The 23,730-nt window shown below is 39.6% G+C and overlaps 1 protein-coding gene across 3 annotated transcripts in view; it reads left to right on the forward strand.

The window, feature by feature from the left end:
* kcnh8 (potassium voltage-gated channel, subfamily H (eag-related), member 8) overlaps positions 1-23,730 on the forward strand; it is an 81,997-nt gene that overhangs the window by 16,157 nt on the left and 42,110 nt on the right. For all 3 annotated transcript variants that reach the window (XM_081612655.1, XM_008421677.3, XM_017307670.2), the window contains exons 3-7: positions 4,027-4,158; positions 7,039-7,166; positions 10,590-10,827; positions 10,943-11,100; positions 23,141-23,345. In XM_081612655.1, the coding sequence (XP_081468781.1) occupies positions 4,027-4,158; positions 7,039-7,166; positions 10,590-10,827; positions 10,943-11,100; positions 23,141-23,345 (861 nt within the window). The remainder of the gene's footprint in view (positions 1-4,026; positions 4,159-7,038; positions 7,167-10,589; positions 10,828-10,942; positions 11,101-23,140; positions 23,346-23,730) is intronic.

A 23,730-nucleotide genomic window follows, 5' to 3' on the forward strand; every position in this document is an offset into this window, starting at 1 on the left:
AATCTGTATCCCCTTAAGATTATAACAGCTCTCTCTCTTTGCAAAGAGTTTTTGGATGTTGACTTGACGGAGTTACTTAAAAAAAAACGTCTAGGATTCTCTATTTCCTCAAACAAAAATCTGTATGCACATTACATAACATACATACGCTGCGGTCTAATAATGTGCTTTAATTGTCCATAAATCAGAGCACAATACAATAAGAAATTTAACCCAACAAAAATTGAAATAGGAGTGTAAAATAAGAAAATGTATCCACTAAATGATGTAGGAGTTTTAGACTTGGAAATTGCCGAGCTCCTTTGACATGTAGCAGAAAAAAACGAGTTACTGTGCTGATGCCGAACAAAGCACAACATTAATGAAATGCAACAAAACAAAACAAAAAAACAACACAGCAATTTCAGAGGAGGCATAAACACCCTGCAGTTAAAATATGGTAATTTAATGAACAATTTACAAAACAGAGTAACAATGGAGAAGCAACACAATTAGAGAAAACAAAACAATAATAAACTTGTTAATCAAAAGGAAGTGCTTTAGTTAACCAATAAAGGAATGGAAAAACTAAGAATTTGATGAAATAATACTACTAAAATAAAAGTACGGTAGTTAACTTTGTGGAAGACAGTTTACTAAGCAGCAGTAACATTTCCCTGAAGGATGCTGTTCATTTTTGCGTTTCTGTTCTTTTTCACCTCTTAAAATTTTTATCCAATTTGTTTAGATTTGATTTTGGCTTTGGTTTTCTCCATACCTTTCTTACCCTTTATTTTTTTAAAACACACTTGTGCTCCCTTTAACACATCTGAACAGTTTAAGCTGATTTTTCTACCTTTTGCCCATATTCTGCTGTAAGGACACGTGGCTATATGATCCCTGTAAATCATTTCTACCACCAGGATGACCCCTGAACTTATCTTGCATTGGTCAGTATTTATAATTTCTCATTTTTTATGAATTTTTTACTGGCCCCAAACAAAAGGCAGAACCACAATAAAAGGAAATAAGACTGTAAAGCTAATATTTGAGCGTCTCATGATTCTTTTTTTCCCCCTATAATATATCAAAATACTCAATTACCAAGAGAAATAAGCTGATTTGATGCACTGATTTTGTGTAGATGGTACAAATTGGTGGAGGAATGACTTTACTCATGGGTCTCATTCTGGATAAAATGGTAATAACTAACCCAACAAGAAAAATGATGCTGGTCCCTTTGCACCTTTGTTATTTCCTGTAATTCTGGTTACGTCACACTTGAAACATCATGAGGCTTTTCATGGCACTGTGTGCCAGATATCTGCTTCAATAGCAGACACGTTAAAAATTGTATTCCAATTTCAGCTCTAATTTTAGTTCAGTTTTACTACGCGGAAATGTGGTGTCAAGACTCCAATACATAATATCTAGGAAGTTGCCTAAAGTTGCATTTGGTTTGATTTGGGATCTAAAGAATCAGAGACTCAAAGTCGCATCCAGTGGAAACAACGCATTACGTTTTCAGAAAATACCGTGCAACTGAATTACATTTTGTGGAATATTTTAAGCATCATATGAATACTAACCACTATAGAAACACTTGATTACAAAAATAGACAATGAGCTAAGTAAACTCAAGTGATTTACAAGTCAATTGAGAAAATGCCAATATGAGGACACAAATAGGGAGCACAGATGAATGAAGGGTCAACCTAGAGCCCAAGAAAACACAAATATCCATGAAAAAATGTCACATTAAGTAAAGATTTATTTTTTTTATTGCTGTGTTTAATGTTATTTTTGCATCTCAGGGGAAGTGCAGGTCCGAGACAGCTGCTGTAAAGTCTGTTAACGATGCCATGTGGTATCGGAAAATGGCTCATTCCATGCTGATTATATTAAACGCGCGGCTCTGATTTTCTGTTTTTCTGTGCATTTGCTTGATTACCTTTTAAATTAAATTTAGCTGGCAGCTCAGTGTTGTTTATAGACACAGACACACAACCTAGCTATTACCACCACAGAAGATCTCCTTTCAGTTACTGATGTTTTTCTCGTATGCTTCGCACCTCCACATGGTTCTGCCAATTCATCTGTCTGCCTCCCACTACTCTGGCTCTTATCCCTTGTACTGCTCTTTTGTTTTATCATCCCCATCTTTTTTCATCAGCCACAGCGGAGTCCCGAAAGCAAACGAGGCTGATTGAATCAGTTTGTCCTCCATCTGTCTGTCTGCAGGTCTAAGAAAAGGGAGCGCGGCGTGTTCGCAATCAGGGAAGCTCCTTCTCGTGCTGTGTGCTCGATCGTGCCGCCGCCCCTCACAGACACGCAGACTTTCCCGCTCGCATCAACACACACGCAAAGACCAAAACACTGTGATTATCGTCTTGCAAGGAGATTTTCATGAGTGGGAGTAATGAGAGGAGACTCCGTAGGAAATCCCTCTTGATCAGGAATTCATTTCGGCTTCCCAAATGAAAGAATTAATGCAGGATCCTGTGGAAGTGCAGTGTCGTGTAGAAACACGGGGCCCTCAGTGAAAGCCTTTGTGTTTTTTACATCACAGAGATTTAAATCATGTTATAATGATATTCCTTTATGAAAAGCATACCCGGACAGTTGCTTTGATTCTTTCATGCTTGTTCGAGAAATCCTTGGATCTGCCATGGCAACCATTCCGGGTTGCCTAAATGCTAGGTCTCACAAGTTTCCATAAAGCTCTTCCTTGGAGCTGCAGTCTCCAAGCTGCGCTTCTGCCTGACAAAGCACCCCCGCCCTGTGCCTTCCCCACTCAGCTCCTCCAGACTAGCCAGCAGCAATTAGCAAACATCTAGTGGGACTGCAAGTCTTCTGAGCTTGCTACAGGAACTACTTCTCAGTCCAACACTCCTAGGAAGTTGTAAATGGCATCATGGAAAGGCTACGTTGTGATGATGATGTGCTGAAGGCGGAGTGTCAGAAGGAGTAGGAGCTTCTTAAAGAGACAGAGGTCAATTTCAGTTTGTCAAGGCAAAGTCAAGCTACCTTTAAGTCATGTCTGATATGTCCAACATTTTTATGACAACTGAAAGTAACATAGTTACTTGATCACACACGGGTCTACCACATCACATCCACATAATGAGAACATTGTTACTCAACATTTTGAAATAAATTTCTAAGTAAGTAGAAATCAAGCATTCCACCACAGAAACTAATCTAAAACTGAATGATACCATTGTGGATTTTCTGTTCTGCTTGCTCGGGCTGAATATCAACTAAACTGAATGGATATTAAATGCTATTGAGTATGTCATTAAAATCATTTTTAAAAAACTGACCAGTAAAAATAGAATGACTGTCAAATCAACAGGCAATAAAAAAGCCTAGCGCACCCTGAGCAAGGGAACTGAAGGAAGGAGACTAATAAACACAGTCTCTGAGGGAGGGAGCTGAACCAAAACACAAACTGAAAGACAAGGTGAGAGGGAAACAGCTGAGACTAACCTCAGAAAATAAACCAAAATGCAGAGGAAAGTCAAATTAAAATGTGGACAGAGCCTGATGACTATAATAAGTAATACAGTTGTAGTCGACTGTGACATGTAGGGAACAACAAAACTCCACCGTTTGCTTTCTCTGATTTCTCTCTTTGTAAAACATGCATTTTTTTATCCCTAATTGTATCATCTAAGTCAGCTTCCTGTGTGTATTTCACCACAATGAGTTTTTTTTTACCCAATAAAATATTCAGCACTAATCTTTCAAAGCTTCTACCAAAGCACCAAAAAAAAACAAAAACAAAAGCAACCGATTCAACAAGAACGGGACCTGGGAGATAGGTTTATCTTCTGTTGTGTCCGGGGAACACTGGCTCAGGCTATTTAAAGGCTCTCTGGCGACTTCCAGCTGTAGACAGTCTCATTAGTACGTACAAGAATGTATAGAACCGTTCCTTTGTGCACACACGCACGCACACACACACACATACATGCTGTAGATCCATTCAGAAAGTAACCAGAGATGGTGTTTATTAGTGTTAACAAGGACGTTCTTCCATTTCAGCTGCTCTCTTCTGGTGTCTCCTGGACATTGTGCCCATTAAGAATGAGAAGGGTGACGTGGTGCTGTTCCTGGCCTCTTTTAAGGACATCACCGACACTAAAGCCAAAGCCATCCAAGAGGACAAGAAAGAAGGTAGACATAAACTTCAGTGCTGAAACTGTTAATTCTAGTTTTCCCATTTTCCACACAAAAGATATAAATATATGCACTAGATAAAATGGGCTACAGTTATATACAGCAAATAGTGTGCAGTTATGGAATGTTTTTTTTTATGTTGTTGTGAGAAGCGCCTCACAGATAAGGACACTTACCAAGTATAAGCCATTCCCACATGTACTGTTTCAATAAATAAATAAAGCAATGAGACAAAACATATTTTACTACAGCTAAGGTCCCATATATATATGTTCATTGGTGTTTTTCATTGGGTTATTTTAGCAGTTTGATCAAGATCAGTAAGGTTATTAATAAGGGTATGCACAGTGGCGCAGTTGGTAGAGCTGTTGCTTTGCAGCAAAAAAGTCCTGGGTTCAATTCGATTCCTGGCGTGGAGTTTGCATGTTCTCCCTGTGCATGCGTGAGTTCTCTCTGGGTACTCCAGCTTCCTCCCACAGTCCAAAAACATGACTGGCAGGTAAATTGGTCTGTATAAATTCTCCTTAGGTGTGAGTGTGTGCGTGCACACACTATATTAATGTTTATCACTGAGGCGGAGATGTGTAGCTTCTAGATAATTGATATACGTTTTCTCAGATGTGCAGTTTATATGCACTGTATGGCCTTGTAAAGCAAGCATGCATAAATGTTAAGTACATGAATAGTGTATAAGTCTTTGTAGAAGGAATGTCCTTCAGAGACGTGTTTTATGCTTGACATATTTTTATATGTGGTATCTTTGCGGGTTGCTTCTTTTAAGATCTTAGCTGCTCCTTACCATTTTTCCCCCTTTTGATTGTCCTAATCTAGCTGCTGGGCTCTAACAGCAAAAATTCAGGTTGGCTGAAGATTTTGGGTTTAGACCATCTGAAGTTTTGTACCAAGTCTTACAAAACCACTGGGTGACACACTAGAGCAAAAAAGTCAAAAATTTTAGGACACATAACTGTAAAAGAAAGAAAAAAAAGAAAGAGAAATTAGAGCCCTTCAAGCAGCCTGTTGCAGTTTGTTGTAAACCAGAGTTGTTATGCAAGGTTTAAAATATCCTACATTTGTTCGGGCTTCCATGTTTTTCTTAAAGAGCTAAGGTTTCCTATTGCAATGACAGTGACACTTGTGCATTCCTATTCTGATTGAATAGGCACATGCTTTTAAATCTAGAGTAGCAAGAGCCAGTTGTAGGTCCTGTGATGACACTAGAACATTTTTTGGAGACTTTAGCGCCTTGTCGTCTGCTCTCAGCGTGAACTTTATTGATGTTGACAGTCATTTTTAGTCCCCTCCATTTGCAAACTGCTTTTCTTAAACTGAAATGACAGAACTACAATTTCTTTGATACCACTTTAAATCCTATATTAGTTGGTGCAAGGTGGATGCTTAATATAAAGCACCACACAGGCGCATTTTCACAGAGAAACTGCAGATTTGCATGTTTTTGTTTGCATTACTTGAATTATTCCATATAGTTAAACTTGATTTCAAATACCCATATGCCATAATATGTTAGAAAAATACGTCCTACTTTTTCCACATGACTCACCTCACCATAATTGGTTTGAATTTTTTGATGTCAAGCAGACTTTATAATGATTAATGAACTTAAGCATCGCAGTCTGACGCCTGGCGTTCACTATTTTTTTCATTGTTCAGGTTGATTGCCGTTTTACATCTTTCATCTTCGGACGGGGATTTCAGCTGATACATATTGCAAAAATGACATTAGTAGGGCATTGCCACCCAAGCCGGGGATACCTCACATGTGACCCACTTAGCTATCTCTCGGGGCATTAACCAGAAGAAAGAAGAAAACCTAATCTTTGCACTCAGCAGACATTTGTTGTACCAGCCTGATTCGCTTTCTGTCATACATTTTCACTGTTAGCTGCCTCCATCTATGCTTTTTTTTTGTTTTTTCCCCCACTTCCTTGTTCCTCCATCACCTCTATTTCTCATCTCTTCCAGCTGCTTTTACCAGAAACTGTCCATTCTCGCCTCAGCTTTCGACTCTTACATGTATTTGCCCTTTCATACAAAACAACACTCACTCCTCTCCTCAAACCCCCTCCCTACGAAAGGCAATAGGAGTGTAAGGAAATTCATTAGATCTAAAAATAAGTGCGTCTCAGTCTCCTGTAGCCGTGCGTCCCCCAAGGGCCCATCCGTGTTATGGATGGGCCCCTGTCTGCTCGTCTCATCTGGGGTCCACACAAAACCCACAGTTAGCACACAGACTTTTCCAAAGGGATTTCACTTTTGCTCTTTGGCGATGTTATTGTCTAAAAGGCCAATTTCTCAAACCAATCTGGCCTCAGTCGCTTCCTGTTGGCTCAGTGATCAGTGACGAAGCGGGCCTGGACCGAGCGGCAGCGATGTGCTTTCTGTGATTACCTCACTCCTCTGACCAAACTCATCACTCCTGCACAATCTGACAATCTGCTACTACAGTACAACTAAAAGGAAAGGCGCACGGGGGCATGATTGCCAGCTCACACCCCTATAATTACTCACAGTAAATACAACATAATGTACATAAATACCTTTTTTCTAAAAGCAGAAAACTGAGTTAGCATTAGCATTATTGGCCAATGCTATGTGACCAAAATTTTATATACTTTTGGCTGTACAAAGGTGACATCTCTAACACATTTCTTTTTGTTTTTGTAGGTATAAACAAACTACTTATTCTCCTTTTGAATATTCATGTTTTCCTATTTAGGACAGAATATTATGTGTTTTTCATCAAGCGTAATGACTGATTCAATCATCAAGACTTAACCTTGGGGGGTAGATGTTGTTGTAGATGGGTGTGTAGCACCAATATTTTGTGTGCGTGCGTGTGTTTGTGTGTGTTTACAGAGCGACGGCGCGGCAGGGTGAAAACCGGCTCTTCATTCAGCTCGACTCGTCTGCGGGGCAGCACCGTGCTCTACCACATCTCTGGTCACCTCCACAGCAGGGAGAAGAGCAAGATTAAAATCAACAAGGTATCGTCACGTTGCGCAAACAACAGAAGCGGGGTGGGAAAAGGGCTTTTCAAACGAGGCCGAGGGTCGCCGTGCGGAGAAAGGGGAGCACTGACGGTGCCGTTGAAGCGCCGATGACAAAATCAAGGACAGACAGGTGGGAGATGTCTGAATGTTAGCGCTTCCACAGTTAAACAGTTTGGATGCAAGGGGCAGTAATGCTAGCATGAGTGCCTCATTAAAAATAACAACAGAATACTATTGCTTTTTAAACTTGCCTGTCTTCCCCTTGAAAACGGGACTGTGTGAATTAGTTAGCGCTTTCACCAAACCACGGCACAGATCATTGTAAAACCTGTTTTTAAGGTGTTGCTGTGATGTTTAAATGCATACAACCAGGGGTGAAAGTAGTTGTAAATTCTTGGGGGTACTATGACAAAAAAAAAAAAAAAATATATATATATATATATATATATATATATATATATATATATATATATATCTTTGTGTGCTTTAGAGTTTCTGTGCTGATTAATGTTTTTGTGAAGTGATAAAAGCTGGTTGCTCTTGAACTGCTACAAAATAAAACTGTATTTCCCTCAGCCCACTGGCTCCAATGTTGACACCTTGAGATGCCATGAGACCTAAATTCTGAACATCATGGCATGGAGTGCATCCCAGTTTTCCATGTCTGACATATAACCATTCATTTTAGCTTTAAACTGGTTCTATTGATCAGACAGAGGGATAATCAGTAGCCTAGCATCAAGACCTGATTGTTCTGAAGATCTTGCAGCTTCCACTTCTCTTCCTAACATGGCGCCTCCTCACCCTGACTCTCATACTGATAGGAGGAACCACAGAGCTCTGTTAGGTTAAAGCTCATCTTCTGAAGTTGGGATATTTTTCCTCCAACAAGTTCCAGATATTGGACTGGATTTTATTTCATTGTCATTTGTGAATGTTAGAGCCTCATTTTTAACAGTGGAGCTATAAAGGTTGAAAAAGGTTATTATTTTGGAGAAAGTTTCATCAACATCAATATTTCCACTACATAAAAGGCAAAAAAAATTTGTTTGATAAAGGAAAAGCCTCTCAGACTCTGAGCCCGACAGCACCAAACTATTGTTTTATATTAGACAATTTAATTTAATTACACACAACTATCGCAGTATAAGCCATTTGTTTGTTAAATACTTAATGAAACATATTTACCGTGTTTGATGTTTGGACTAATTACCACAAAGAACGAGGTAATTAGTCCAAGTTTGTCGTTTATTGAACGTTCAGAAACTACAGCGGCTGTGATGAGCCACAGCAAAGACAAACAAAGGTAAAACAAACTGAACAGGTGATGATTGTTGGGTCATTAATTTGAGCACGTTTTGTTGATTTTTGTTGTTGTTGTTCTTTAATTAAATTACGAATGTTTTGATAAGGAGTCAGAGGAGGACATGCTGCTCTCAGCGTCCTGGCGGCGTTCAGTTTGTCACCTAATGTCGAGATCGACTCAAAACCTTCCGCGATCGACGTATTGTGCCCCTGCTCTACAAAGCACGAACAGTTCAGAAACAATATGAAATGAGAAAAAAAGTTATTTATTAACTGATTAAGTCGTGTTTTAGATTGTTCTTGAAAAACTAATCAGTCACGGCTGATTAGTGGGTGCACTCACTGCTGCACAGTGAACCCATTGATTTTTTTTACAGCTGACAGCCGCTCCTCTCTCTTGAGGGTACTGCGTACCCCCGCTAAATCTTTTAGGGGTACGCAGTACCCTGCCGTACCCCCTTACTTTCACCCCTGCATACAACGTAAATATAATGGCAGACTTTAGTTACAGTTCTGTGTGTGTCATCTCAATTGTTGAAAAGTTGTGTCCCCATTGCTGTTGTGTTTTCTTATCACTTTTTTTTTAATAGAATCTTGATCATTTCTTATGTTGCGTTGCGTCTGTTTGTTTACCTTTCTGATTTCTGTTTCCTTGTTCCCCACATTCCCCGCGTGTTTATACCATTTCCTCAGTTCAACTTCAGCTCCTTCCTTCTGTCACAGCTGCACCCTGTTTCTAATCAACCGCCTGCTTCTTGTTCAGTAATCAACTCTCCAGGTTAAACATCTCTCAGTCAATTCTCACTGTCGCCTCTAGTAAGGTGCAAGAACCTGGTGGGTTTTTCACCTGGACATTGATTTTTATGCTTTTTTTTCCTCATTCTATTAAGTAAGACGTCTTTTTTTTCAACCACCTGAATCCTCTGTGGATTTGGTTTCCTTATCTACTCCGTTCTATGACCCAGACTAATGACTAGCAATCCGACAATTGGCTAGTTGTGATGGTTTTATGACCTAGATCTAGCCTGTCCTCAAACTGGAGTGTAACATCCCTCTGAGATTCATAAACCACATGCTGTGGAGTTTACTAAAAAGAAAAATTGACAGCAGCAGAGTGAAAACATGTGTTGTGCAGCATCGATGGGAAAACGCAAATAAAATATGGAATCTTCCCAAAGACAAACTCGGTGTAGGGATCCTGTTGTCGTGGTCTTCCTGTCGATAATTGAGGCATAGAAGAGAAAAAAACAACTTATCCTTTCCTTGAAGTGTTTTGAAAAGGGAACTAGAAGGATCTTAAGATGGAAAATCAAGGAGAAAGTTTGATGGGGCGTCAAGCGAGCACAGGGCCTATCGAAAGGCAACTAAACACTGATGACTTAGCGTGGAGCTTTTGAACAAATACTATGTACTAAGGCTATATTAGCTCTATCAGAAAGCAGGACAGTGAAGGAAAGGATTTGAAATAACAGTCACAGCTTATTGGAAGTGTAAAGCTTGCATAAGTATTATGTACCCAATGAGTATAAAACAGCTGATTTTACAATGAGAATCTGGAGTTGCTGCTCAGTGAGGTGCTCTGTTTTTATACGCTCAAAATTTATCCCAGAAATTCTGTGCCTACGAGTTTGTTTTATTATGTGGAGAGAAAGAAAAACAATACCTCCAGGGGAAGTGTGAATGGCAAAAAAATACACATACACAACAGTCACCATGTAAACAACGAACTCATCCAAAGTAAGGAAGGAAAGTCATAAGTTTGAGTGGTGAAGATTCACTTTGGAATGGGCTACATTTCTTAATTTTCCAAATTAAAATTATGCTTTGTTATGGGTTATTTTTGGCTGCAGACAAGATATGCACTGTTTGTCACTTGTGCATACAGCTCAGAAACTTCCTTTAGGAATCTGAAGGGTTATTTTATATTATTTTTTTAATAGCCAATAGCCAGTTCCAATTCAAATACTGACCTCAATATGTGCTGTTGTAGTGCCTCATTAAGGAGTATGGGACATTATTGCATAGTTTGTAGTTTTCTTTTTCACCAACTGAGCACTAGGTAATAAAAACAAAAAACATATATTAATAATTTTTTTTTCTTGTATTGTCCAGAACGTGTTTGGAGATCCACCTGCTCTACCGGAATACAAGGTTGCAGACGCCAAGAAGTCCAAATTCATATTGCTTCACTACAGCACATTTAAAGCAGGCTGGGACTGGCTGATTTTGCTTGCCACCTTCTACGTTGCCGTGACAGTGCCCTACAACGTGTGCTTCATCGGCGACGATGACGATCTGACCCGCAGCACCACTGTCAGCGACATCGGTGTGGAGATTCTCTTCATCATAGGTTCGTTGCAGATTACCAACCGCTTCGCTACTTGCACCGATGATGAGCTAGCGTGCAGCTTTTAGGATAACCAAACTCTTCACTTTTTTTTTGTTTGTTTGTTTTTTAACACCAGACATTATTTTTAATTTTCGCACCACTTTCGTCAGCAAGTCCGGCCAGGTAATCTTTGACGCTCGGCAGATATGCATCCATTACCTGACGACGTGGTTCATCATCGACCTTGTGGCCGCACTGCCCTTTGACCTGCTCTACGCGGTCAAAGTCAGCGTGGTAAGTTCCCGACTGGATGCCGTTATTTTCACCCCTTTTTTAGATTCTGTTCAGTCTCGGTTACAAGCATCGGCTTTAAATAAATATTTTGGTGAAGAAAGCAGCTGAAACATGGAGCAAAGAATGATGAAAGAAAAAAAAAAAGTAAAGTAAGTAAAAACAAATAACTTTCAAGGTTACTTTGAAATATAAAAAACAAAAGTCGTCACGATTAATTCGTTGCCCAGTAACAGCAGCCTTTAACTGCACCGTCTCCGAGAAGAGTTACACAGTTTCAAGAATCGTCAGCTGTGCTGCTTTCCAGATCTGCCCCACGGCCTTTTTTTTTCTTCTTTCTTTTTGATTTGGCATATTGATTCCACATCGTGCACGGAGCACGAGCGCCGACCAAAACAGCCCCACATCATTAAAACATTTTTCTACCCTTCGTCAGTCAAACCCACGGCCCCCCCTTAAGAGCAGCTGAGAGCAGGATGAAACACGGATCTGGAGCAATTAGGACGAGTGTTGTGTCTTACCCCAGGGTGACGGATATTAGCCAATCGAAACATGGTACTACAGGGGGCTTTTGATTGGTTGCCTTTAGAAGTTTCTACTGTTTGGTCCCTAATTTAGGAAAAAAAACGATGCTTTGACTCTGCCATTTACTTACTATAGAGTGAATCAAAATGTTCAACAATTGGCATGTACTGGAAGGATGCACTCAGGCATCCACTCATTTATAAATAGATTAATTATTATAATTATTATAATCAGAAGCATTATTAGTATTTATGGTGCTGACTCTATATACAGGTTTGATAGTCTGAGGAGAGGCAGAAAGAAAAAGTTTGGAAGTGAAAGTTTCGTTTGGTCTATAATCTTTAACATTCTCCATGTTTGTCATTTTTGACCTACCAGCCAGTTCTATTGGATTTGTAATTATGTAGCGCAGAAGCCTAATGCTGGTTTTTTTTTATATATATATTCACCTCCAAAGTTAGGCTTTGATGTGAATTCTGGATCGTTATTCCTCTGACACACCTGAATGTGTCCGCCACGTCTCGTCCGTCTGACTCAAACTATCACGGAATGGAAATTGCTTAGCTCTGGGAAAGCAAATAGCCTCAATGAAAAACTTGACGTCAGCGTTTGTGTCAAAAGCGAAGTGGGTTTAACTTTAAAACTGGCACAGTCGGTGCTCCAAATCAACACCTTTCAAGCTCAACTAAAATCTGCTGCTACTCACACAAGCAAGTGAAAGGCCTGGTGGAGACAGGTTTTATGGTCACAATGAGAAGAAAAACAACTTACAAACATCAAAATAGGACTTTTAAATTCAGCTTCATTTCAAATAATTAGACATTTATGAAGCGTGAACATAAACTGATGTCCTAACAACATAATTATCAAAAGTTGTTTTGGATTAGCACCAGCTAATACTAACTTTCTGGAAAGGGATTTACCTGACTGAACATCTTTTGATCCTGTTAAGTGTTTAATCACACTTAATTCAATATTTAAGAGGGTACAATTGTCTTTTCATGTAGGGTCAGTTTGGTTTGATTAGTTATTTTCCCCTTTAGAAATCTAATCATTTGAAATCATCTCCTTTTTTAATCGCATCTGTTTGGTTGATATTAAAATATTTTTATGGTTTCAAACATTTAAGTTTGACAAAAAATCAAGAAGAGAAGAAAACTTTGCCCTGCATTTATTGCGCCAAATCAAAAACAGCTTTTGAGACTTCCGGTGGTGCCATGTTCTGAGACGGTTGCATTGGGTGGAGGCTCCCGTGAGATTGATGATTAATTGGAAAATTATACAACTTTATGGCTACCCCCCTGAGAGAAACTGCAAATAAGAAGACGATGCCGACAAGAAATACAGTAGGTAAGCAGCAAAATGACCAAAAAGAGCCAAAAGAGAAGAAAGAACCGCAGCAGACTAGCAACGCAGCTAGCGAGGGAAGGAAAGCTAATGAAGCTAATGATACGATAACCGAAGTTCTGCGTGAGCTAAAGGAGTTGAGGAAAGAAAACCAGAATGCTTTTGCTGAAACAAAAGCCGCCCTAACAAGACTGGAAATAACAGTAGGAGACTTGAAAGAGCGCACGGACAAGCTGGAGCAACGTTTGGAGGAAGCAGAGAATAGGACCGGCGCGACGGAAGAGGTTAGCCAGAGAAATGAGAGAGTGCTTCGGTACATGCTGAGACGTGAGGCTTCACTCACTAACCAGTGGGACGACCTCCAGAACCGTATGCGTCGTAACAATCTCAGAATCTATCAAGTTCCGGAGGGAAGCGAGAAACAAGACATGGCTGGCTTTGTAAAGGATATAATCAGAAACACGCTTCTGCTGCAGGAGGACTTTAAGATTGAAAGGGCGCATCGAGCGCTGGGACCGAGACCAGCTGACACAAATCCGCCGCGCTCCATCATTGTCCGCTTCATGGACTACACTGCGAAAGAAGCAGTGCTACAAAAGGCATGGTCACAAAAACAAATCGTTATCCAAGGGAAAAGAATATACTTCGACCAGGACTTCTCTCCAGAAATCCAAAAGAAAAGAGTGAGACTGCGGAGTGTAATCAAGCAACTTAAAGAAAAAGGAATACAGGCTAAATGTCGTTTTCCTGCACAACTCAGAGTGGACCTGGAAAATGGCTCAAAAACTTTCCCGACCCTTCTCGATGCGATACCAACGTTAGAGAAGCTAAATATCTCGGTACAGATGAGTGAGAGAGAGAAGATGGAAGCGGAGCTCTCCAAAGAGGCCTGGATTCCGAGACTCAACAAGAGACAAGGAAAAGGGGGGTTACTGGATGCGGATTTAAAGGCTTACATTTAAGATTGTGGTGGGGGAAAATGTTCATAAACAGATGAGTTTGTGAAGACTTCAAGGTATGTTTTGAGAAAATCATTAAGGGGGAGAAGATGCTATAAAGATAATTGAAATTACTTTGTATTGAGAAATTATATCTCAGTTGTTTAATATCTCACGGGTAGTTCCTATCGCCGTGCGTTACTATTGTCATTCCAATTGGGTGGAGATCTCATCAAGGAATTATTGTTTTTCTTTGGTTTGTGATCTGGGTTGCACTTAGTGCTTTTTCCCCAGAGCAACTGTGGGCACACAGTGCTCTGCCTTGGTTACATCGAGGGCTGGCCAGGATGCGGTCACTACAGGTTATCTGTGGTCTTATCATGGCCAGTGGGATTGATGGGAGTCTTAGGGGCTTATTTTGTTCAAATTGCTTTGATGTTACTATGTTCTTGTTCCTTGACATGTTTATGTTCATTTTGAGTGACCAACAGGAGTTAAATACGGATATGATGCAAGATTTAGAATTAAGTTTGAAGGGTCAAAAAGTAAAGGAGGAGGTTGACAGTGGGAGGAGAGTTATTGGTTATGAGTGATTTAAATATTGTGAGTTATAAAGTGAGAGGGCTGGGTCATCCAATAAAGAGGAAAAAATATTAGCTCAATTAAAATCGCTTAAAAGTTTAATAGTGCTAATACAAGAGACTCATCTTAACGATGTGGAACACAAAAAATTAAAAAGAGAATGGGTAGACCAGGTGTTCTTTTCCAGTTGTCCAAAAAGTAGGGGTAGAGGGGTTGCAATATTATTGAGCCGGACAACTTACTTTTTGATGCAGAAGGAGGTTAAAGATGAGCAGGGGAGATATGTGATGGTGGTAGGTTCAATAGAAGGGATGGATATAACAATAATGAATATATATGCCCCAAATGAAGAAGATCCAAATTTTTTTGTAGAAGTAGCTTCTGTCTTAGCAAAAGACTCAGAAGGTGTAATAATTTTGGCTGGAGACTTTAACTATGTGTTGGATCCAAAACATGACAAATTGCCATCAGATCAGGGCCCATTGGGCAGAAAAACGAAAGTCCTGAAATATCTGTTAGAGGAGCTAGGACTGGAAGATTCTTGGAGGGCATGTAATCCACAGGGCAAGGATTACACATTCTTTTCAAATGTGCATGGTTCATACTCAAGATTGGATATGATACTTATATCCAGACAAGATCTTCATAGGGTGGTACATAGTAGTATTGAGCCTGTAACGTTGTCAGACCATGGACCAGTTAGAATAACATTAAAGGTTAAAAAAGAAAAACATTTTAAATACTGGAGATTGAATGTCTCCATGCTGAATGACCCACAGGTTCAAGAACGAATGAAGACAACAATAGATGAATACTTTCGGTTGAATGATAATGGGGCTGTATCATGGGCAATATTGTGGGATGGAGCCAAGGCAGTAATCAGGGGTAAATGTATAGAAATGGCAAGTATATTAAAGAAACAACGGGCACAGAAAGTAAAAGACCTAGAGAATGAAGTGAAAAGATTAGAACAAATTCATAAAAGAGATAGAAAAGAGGAGACACTGGAAAAACTTAAAAGAAGCAGGGAAGCACTGGACAAAATACTTACTTATAAGGCAGAAGGGGCTATGAGATATACTGGCCAAAAATATTATGAGGTGGGAAATCGCGCGAGCCGCTTATTAGCCTTCCAATTGAGAAAAATACAGGCCAGCCGCGTGGTCCCCAACATAAGTCACCCGGGAAATGGAAGAGAACTAGCCCAGCCGGAAAAAATTGCAGAGGCGTTCCGAGAATTTTATAAAGAGCTATATGACTCTGAAAGTTTACCCCAGAAAAGAGAAGAAATAGAGGATCTATTTAAAACACTTAATCTACCAAAATTGACACAGGAAGAAGCAGATGATCTGAATAGACCAATTACAGAGATGGAGATTGAGGAAGTAATTAAATCATTAAAAAGCAATAAAAGTCCAGGGACAGATGGTCTAAATGGAGAGTTTTACAAAGTTTTCATTAAGGAACTTACCCCTAAATTATGTGCTGTATACAACTACGCCTTGAAGGAAAATGATCCCCCAAAAAGCTGGTCAGAAGCATTAATAACAGTAATACATAAGGAAGGGAAAGACCCTAAAAAATGTGCCTCCTACCGCCCCATAAGTCTTTTGGGGAACGATTTGAAAATCCTTGGATCAATTTTAGCAGGAAGGATGCAAAGGTACTTAAAGAAATTAATAAAACCGGATCAAACTGGATTTATAACAAAACGACAAGGTTCGAACAATGTTAGAAGAGCGCTGAATATTCAGTCAATCGCTAAGAAAGACAGCCAACCATCAATGCTCCTGGCGTTAGACGCAGAGAAAGCGTTTGATAGGGTGGACTGGGATTATTTAAATTACATATTGAAGAAGATGGGATTTAACTCCACCTTCATAAGATGGATAGCAACGCTTAACAAAAATCCTATCTCGAGGGTACGGGTAAATGGCTACTGCTCTGAATTTTTCAACATAAAAAGGGGGGTGAGACAGGGAAGTCCGGTCTCGCCTATTCTTTTCGCTATAAGTATAGAGCCATTAGCAGAATTGATTAGGTTGAACAAACATATAGAAGGAATAGTAGACAAGGGAGGTTTAGAACACAAGATCTCTTTATTTGCAGATGATATACTTTTGTACTTAAAAAACCCATCAAGTACAATCCCTCCTCTTATGAAATGCCTACACATATTTGGTCATGTCTCAGGTTATAAAATTAACGAAATTAAATCTGAAGCAATGATGATGACAGGACTCTGGCCAGAGCACCTGGAGAAAGAAGTGAAATTTAAGTGGCCAAAAGCGGGCCTTAAATATTTGGGAGTCACGCTGACCGGTAATTCTTCTCAGTTATACAATGCCAATTATAGCACACTTATATCTCAAATTAAAAAGGATTTGGAAAGATGGCAGATTCTCCCTCTATCCCTAGTTGGCAGAGTGGAGACGATCAGGATGAATGTGCTACCACGGCTTCTTTTCCTCTTTAACTCCCTACCGATCATGGTTCCTAAAACCACCTTCAAGTTACTAGACAGACTTATATCAAGATTCATCTGGCAAAACAAACGCCCAAGAGTGAGACTTAAAGTTATGTGTTCTTCAAAGAGTGTGGGAGGCCTGGCTCTTCCACATCTGGAAAGTTATTTCTGGGCAGCACAACTAAGGGCACTTGTTGCATGGATTAGACTGGATTTGGATACAATGTGGGTACAGCTGGAGCAGGGCTCATTAGTAAGGAGTATTTCGATAACAGATATACCTTTTTTAAGTAGAAATCAATGGCGAAAACTTAAAATCCAAAATGAGTGGGTGGTGTTTACTTTGAGAGTGTGGGACAAAGTCCGAAAGAAGTTGAAGCTACCACTCTCCTTGTCACGAGCAGCTAGAATAGATGGCATAGCTGACTTTAAACCTAATAAAATGGACAGGGGATTTGGAGAATGGGCAGATAAAGGTTTAATCACAATAAACCAACTATTTACAGGAACAACATTAAAAGCCTTCTCCCAACTTCGAAATGAATATAATATCGCTAACACAGATCTTTTCAGATTCTTTCAGATCAGACACTACCTTCAAAAACACAAAGAAGTAGAGAAATTTAAAAAGAGTCCAACAGATTTTGAACAATACTGGATTGATGTGGTGGAGAACCGAAAAGATCTTCATAAGATCGTTTCGGCTTTATACCAGAGAATACGAATTGACCAGGAAGAAACAACGCTAGATGTCAAGAACAAATGGGAACTGGAACTAAACGTGGTGATAGAGGACACTGAATGGGAAAACACTTGGGATAATTGGCATAAATGTCTGAATAGTCCAAACTGGAGAGAGTTTAGTTGGAAAATAAGAATGAGATATTTTAGGACCCCAATAGTGATAGCCAGCTATGATAATAAGGCCAGTAATCTCTGCTGGCGGAAGTGTGGACAAATAGGAGATTTTTCCCATATTTTTGGGAATGTCCAAAAGTGAAACGTTACTGGGAGACGGTAAAAAGGGAAATAGGACAAATACTAAATTTGACTATGGATTGGGAAATACATAAAGTGATTCTAGAAGAGGTGCATCTTCCGACAGAGGACTCTAAATATATGCTGAGAGCCCTGGTGTTGATTGCTCATAAGGTGATCACTGTGAACTGGCTGAAACCACATTCACCTACCTTGGAACAATGGGTTCAGAAGCTGAAGACTGTCAACCTGATGGAGGATATTACAGCAACTCTGAGGTTGCGGAAAGACATTTATAATAGAAGATGGACTTCTGTAATTCAATATCTGGAACAAAAAACTCGATTTTCGGTAATAGTGTAAGGAAAGAGGGAAAAGAAGGAGCTTTAGAAGAGGTATGTTTGAATGTCATATCTGTAATTGTTTTGCAATGGAAAAATACATAAGAATGGATTTTGTCAAGGAATTGTTCAAATAAAAGTTCAAAAAAAAAAAAAAAAACAGCTTTTGTACTTAAGAATTTAGTTATTTCATAATCTGACATAGTGATTTGAGTTTTGAGAACATTTGGTTCGGCAAGCGTTCGCTAACTGCGAACTTAAGCGCAACGACTTGAAGCTGTGGCATGAAAACCAGAAAATGTTTTATCGTAGAAACTCATTTCAGAAATGCATCTTGTCTGCCACAAGGCTCATTTAGGATGGACTCAATCTTAAGAAACTTTAGGAGCCTCAGTCGGCTGAGCTTTAAAGCCAGCATCTGTGCTGACGCGGGAGGTGTCTGTGCGGATCGGACGGCCGACATGCACATCTGTGGATGGGGAGCAGTAATTCAGAATGATAACTGCAGTCACGGTTTCTAATTAAAGGGCCCAGGAGAGCACTTTGGAAAAGAGGCTAACACTTTATCAAATATACGAACAAAAAAGGACTATCCTGCAGGAAACCTAAAGCAGTTCAACTTTTGTTGTGCGCATATTCCATGTGAAATGTGATCATCTGGGAAGGCTTTCCACAAGAATTATGTGATTATGTGTATTTTATCACCATTCTTCCATAAGCACATTTGTGAGGTCAGACGAGAAGGTCGCGCTCATAGTCACCACTCCCCAAAGGTACTGTGGTGAGGTTGGGACTTTAGGTTGGCCAGTCAGGTTTTTGCACAACACACTCACTCGACGTGTCTTTAAGGATGTTGCAGAACTAAAGTGACATCCTGAAACTGTCTTGCATCTGCAGAAAGTTCTCTGCACTAAATGTACCTCAGTATCCAATTGTTTTAACTTATAATATAACTATTGGCTGTGGGATATTTGGCAACATGAAAACACGTGCAATTCACATCCAGCTTTCTTTAAAGAGCGGTTCTTTTGTTCTGTGGGAATTATAGTGTTGCTTAATGATTTGACAATTACTGCGTTTTGCAAAAAATTGAAAACTTTGCAGTGGTTTGCTGTTTTTAGAGTTGGCATGTATGAATAATTTCAAATATTAAGATGCTTTATAAGTTCAGTTTATTTTTATTTAAAACATCCTGCTGGGAAAAAAAGCTGAAAAAAGTGGTAGTAAACACGAAAAAAACAAAACAAAACAAAAAAAAAAACATGTTGTTTTTACTATTTAAGGAAGCTGAGCTGATGGGGGTGGGGGAGGGGCTGCTCCAGGCGAAAGGTACCAGTTTGGTTCCAGAGTCTATTTATGGAAATGCCACACACTCCCAGTGGAGCAGGTTTAGATTTGTGGGTACTGGGCCATAGATCCCTCGGTGGCTGCTGGAGAGAGCAGGGATGTTGGGTGTAATTGCTGAAGGTTCCTCGTGGCGTCCCCTCAAAGGATGGACCGGTCAGATTGTCCTGCTCGAAACCTGAAGCCATCTTTCACTCACAATGAGCTGCGGGGCCTCAACATCCCTCTGTGATCTCATTTCTCTTTTCCTTTTTGCTGCCTGGTATATTTTGGAGGCTGTCATCAAGTTATTTTCCCCTATTTTTTTGTTTTGTTTTGTTTTACTGTAAAGCAATTAATAATTTATACATTTTACGTTTTCAACTGTCAGCCTAAGACTTGTTTTGTCATGATTATCTTTGTTTTTTCTTAACTTATATGAAAAATTGTGGAAACAAACTAATTTTACAATTCAGGAAATAAATATTTAACTTTAGGAGGCTAATTTACAATAATGAAAACAATTAAAAAGTCAGCTGAATTTCTTTAAATCATGACTTATTTAGAGGCAATAAAAGTGATTTATTTCTTATGGCTTCTCCTCATGGATGTTGTTTAACAGACTGATGCTAACATATTACGTGTTGCAGCTAGACCACCTATTGCATTGCCCTGCTGACTCTGGAGAAAAATATTGGCCAAGTCAAGGTTTACTGGCCCAATACAGCTCCAATTATTGAATAAATACTTAACAAACTTGACCCATAGTGCTGTTGTGGCACAGCTGTATAGCTGAAGGCATGGCTCCGAGAGAAGAAATAACGAGAGTTTCTGTAAAGCTGGAGTCTCAAAGATGCAGATCTAAACCTATAAGGACTGAAGAAAACAGTCAGGAAGCTAAAAGTAAATTTCACACCTGATGAGCAGAAAAAAAAAGCAACACAGTCTGAATGACAAGGGTGGCATTGAAGCGACGGAGGGCAGAAGTTGAAGGAAGACGAGTCTTACACGATCCGTGTTCGGTACGTTATCCTGCATGCTTTTCATGCTGCTGGAAGTGAATAGGACGTGGCACAGCCTGCTCACTCCATAGGTGGGACTCAGAGCGGTGATAGATGGCGGAGGAGAGATGGAGCTTCTCCCTACGGCTCAGTAGGAGGCTTCATTACCCTTGCGGTGTACTCATCCCTTATTTCTCTCTGCAAAAATGTGCAAAAGTACCACGGGGCCTGCTGGAGACACGTGGAGAGCAGGAAGCTCTGGTACAACTGTTCACATCAGCTCATATTTGAATCTGTGGTTAAGAAATCGAAAAGGTCCTTCTTTGCTCATAGCTATTGTTCTGCTGGCACCACCAACATGTTCCACCTTGAGGCTCATCATGTATAGAGTGATATGCCATGCAAAAACCACAACATCTTACCAGGTGTTTTTGGTCTAGTTGCAAGTATTTGAGCACATTTCAAATACAAAAACTAACTTACAAGTAATTTTTCAGCGCAAAATAGGAGCTGGCTTTAAGTCAATAATTCCTTCATATTGATGAAAAAGTACTAATTACTTAGAGAAGAGGTAAAATGACCTTAATATCTTCTGTCTAAATGGTAAGAAAGTGTCAAAGGACCAAAGTAGGTTGATTAATTCCGATTGGTGAGAATATAAAGTAAAAAAAAAAAAAGAAACACATCAAACACTCCTTGATATGAGTGCCTGATTGCTCTAATTAGTGTTTTTATGAGGGTCCTCCATCAGAAAAGGTCTTCTTATAGATCATGCTGTGGGAACGCACAAGCGTTTGTCAAGTTCTAATTAAAGATCCATGTAGCTGTTGAGATGATGCTGTCGTGTTTGGCTTATTTGTTTAAAAGGTTGGTTTTCTGCTTTTTATGTTTAAAAAGGACACGGCAGCAATCTGCTCCTCTTTTAGAATAGGTTTGTCAGATTTCTAGTTTGTTTAGATAGAATCTCTATTCCTGAGAGAAATATTTTTTTTAACCGAACCTGTCAAAGGAATTGAAAAAACAACTTATTTTATTGCAACTTTGTCAAGAAATGGTAACATTTACATGCTGGTAACATTTACATGCAAGCTCTCTGGTGTATGTTCTTTTACGTTAAATGTCAAAGTCAGTATAGCAAGTTTAACAAAGGATCTATAGAAATTAGTGGAGAACAAAGTTTGTTTGTTTTTTATTTGATTTAATTTATGGAATTTATGTTTGACAGACAATTTTTATCTTTTATTTAGAACTGTTATTTTATTTGAGGCATTCGGGTCAATTAATTCAATCTTTGAGTGAAATCTTATAGAAAAGTTTGATCAAAAACTAAAAAAAAAGAAAAAAAGTTGTAGAAGTCTGTCTTGAATAAACAATCAAGCCTTAGTTTTGGGAATTTGAATAAATAACTACGGGGTGTGGAAAAGTTTCACACTTTAAATCTCTCCTCGGTTGTCGTCAGTGGCGACGCTTTAAGGTGATCCGAGAAGCTTATTAGCGAAGGTTGCAGTTGTGCAAAGCACAGCCAGGCAGGCAGGCAGGCTGCGGCTAGCCAAGATTTCCGAGGAACTCCACGGAGTTTTGCAGACAGCACCTACTTTCTGTGGGAGTGAATATGAATTACTTGAGAGCCTGGCAGATGGGCTGGAGTGAAGTGCGGCTGAGGAAAAATTCACTTAAACCAGACTGGCAGCAGAAGCGCCTGCCAGATACATGGCATCTGGAGCCCACACAGACCAAACAGAGATAGCAGGGATCCAAACAGAGTTCAGAGCCAGGTATGCTGCAAAGCCTGGAGAGGGAAAACAATCAGGACGCTTAACCCCCCGTTTCACCAGGAGTCAGTTCGGGTCTTTTGATGTCGGAGGAGCATTTCTTAGACTTAGACTTTTTGCACTCTCTTGTTTGAATGTAAACATTCAAACATTAATGCCGTCAGCAAGTTACCCACAGTTGCTGTCATGCAAGTTGAAGAACTTCATTTAGACAATCGGATCTTGGGCAAAAGACGTAGAAAACACATAGAAACACCATTCATTCCTTCAGCTGGACGTCACTCTTATGTGAGATATTGATTAAGTAAAACATTTATGTCTGTAGCTACAATCGCTTCCTTCTGTCTGCTGCGTTTGTGGGTGTAAATCTGCAATCTAACAAAAAGAATTGGTTCAGATTGCTCCCATCTGCCGGATTTGATTGTTCTTGCATCTGTATGTATTTGGTACAATCTGGTATTTGCAAAAAAAAAAAAAAAAAGCACATGCTAAACTGTATAAAAGAAACTAAAAAGTTCACTTCTTTGTGAATTCTCTCCCAAGTATTTTTTTATTTTTTTTGCTGAGAATATTTCTCCCATGTGAATATTAGATTTTTTTGTGTATTTTCTCTCTCCGTGGTTAATTAAAAAAAAGGAATAATTTTATGAATATCTTATAATATTTATTACAAACGGGATTAAAGGTTGTCACTGTAACATTTTTGACTGACTTGTACGAAAACCTCTATCCTATGTGCGCATTCAGATAAATACCTTTTTCCCCACAGGTGTCCGTGGTGCATCTGTTGAAAACCGTCCGTCTGCTTCGTTTGCTGAGGCTGCTGCAGAAGATGGACCGCTACTCGCAGCACAGCACGGTGGTCCTGACCCTCCTCATGTCCATGTTCGCCCTTCTGGCCCACTGGATGGCCTGCATCTGGTACATCATCGGCAAGATGGAGATGGAGGCCAATGCCCACAACTGGGACATCGGTAAACACCGGAAAATCTTGCCGGGGCATAATGAAGCCCACAAGCTCCCAAATTAAAATAAGCATCTTTTTTTTTTTTCCATTGTGAGTTTTAAACTCCCTCCTTTCAGTGCTGCGGGGATCCTATTAGGAATTGAAGTATAATCAGCAGCAGACTGTTGCTCCTTTGCTGCCACTGCCGTAAAATATCATTACCGTGCTTTTTTTTTTTCAGAATTGGAGTCTGGATATTTATAATCCAAAATATGGCAAACTGAGACATTTCAGAAAGAAGAAAATTTTATATTTTTAGCATATAGTCTCAGGGGACACATTATTGCCTCAAGTGCCTTTAATTGCTTTAACAATTTGTCATAAAACAACTACAAACCTCGGCGTGATTTATT

Source organism: Poecilia reticulata, chromosome 11, assembly GCF_904066995.2.
Source record: "Poecilia reticulata chromosome 11, P_reticulata-male-v2, whole genome shotgun sequence".
Taxonomy (NCBI): domain Eukaryota; kingdom Metazoa; phylum Chordata; class Actinopteri; order Cyprinodontiformes; family Poeciliidae; genus Poecilia; species Poecilia reticulata.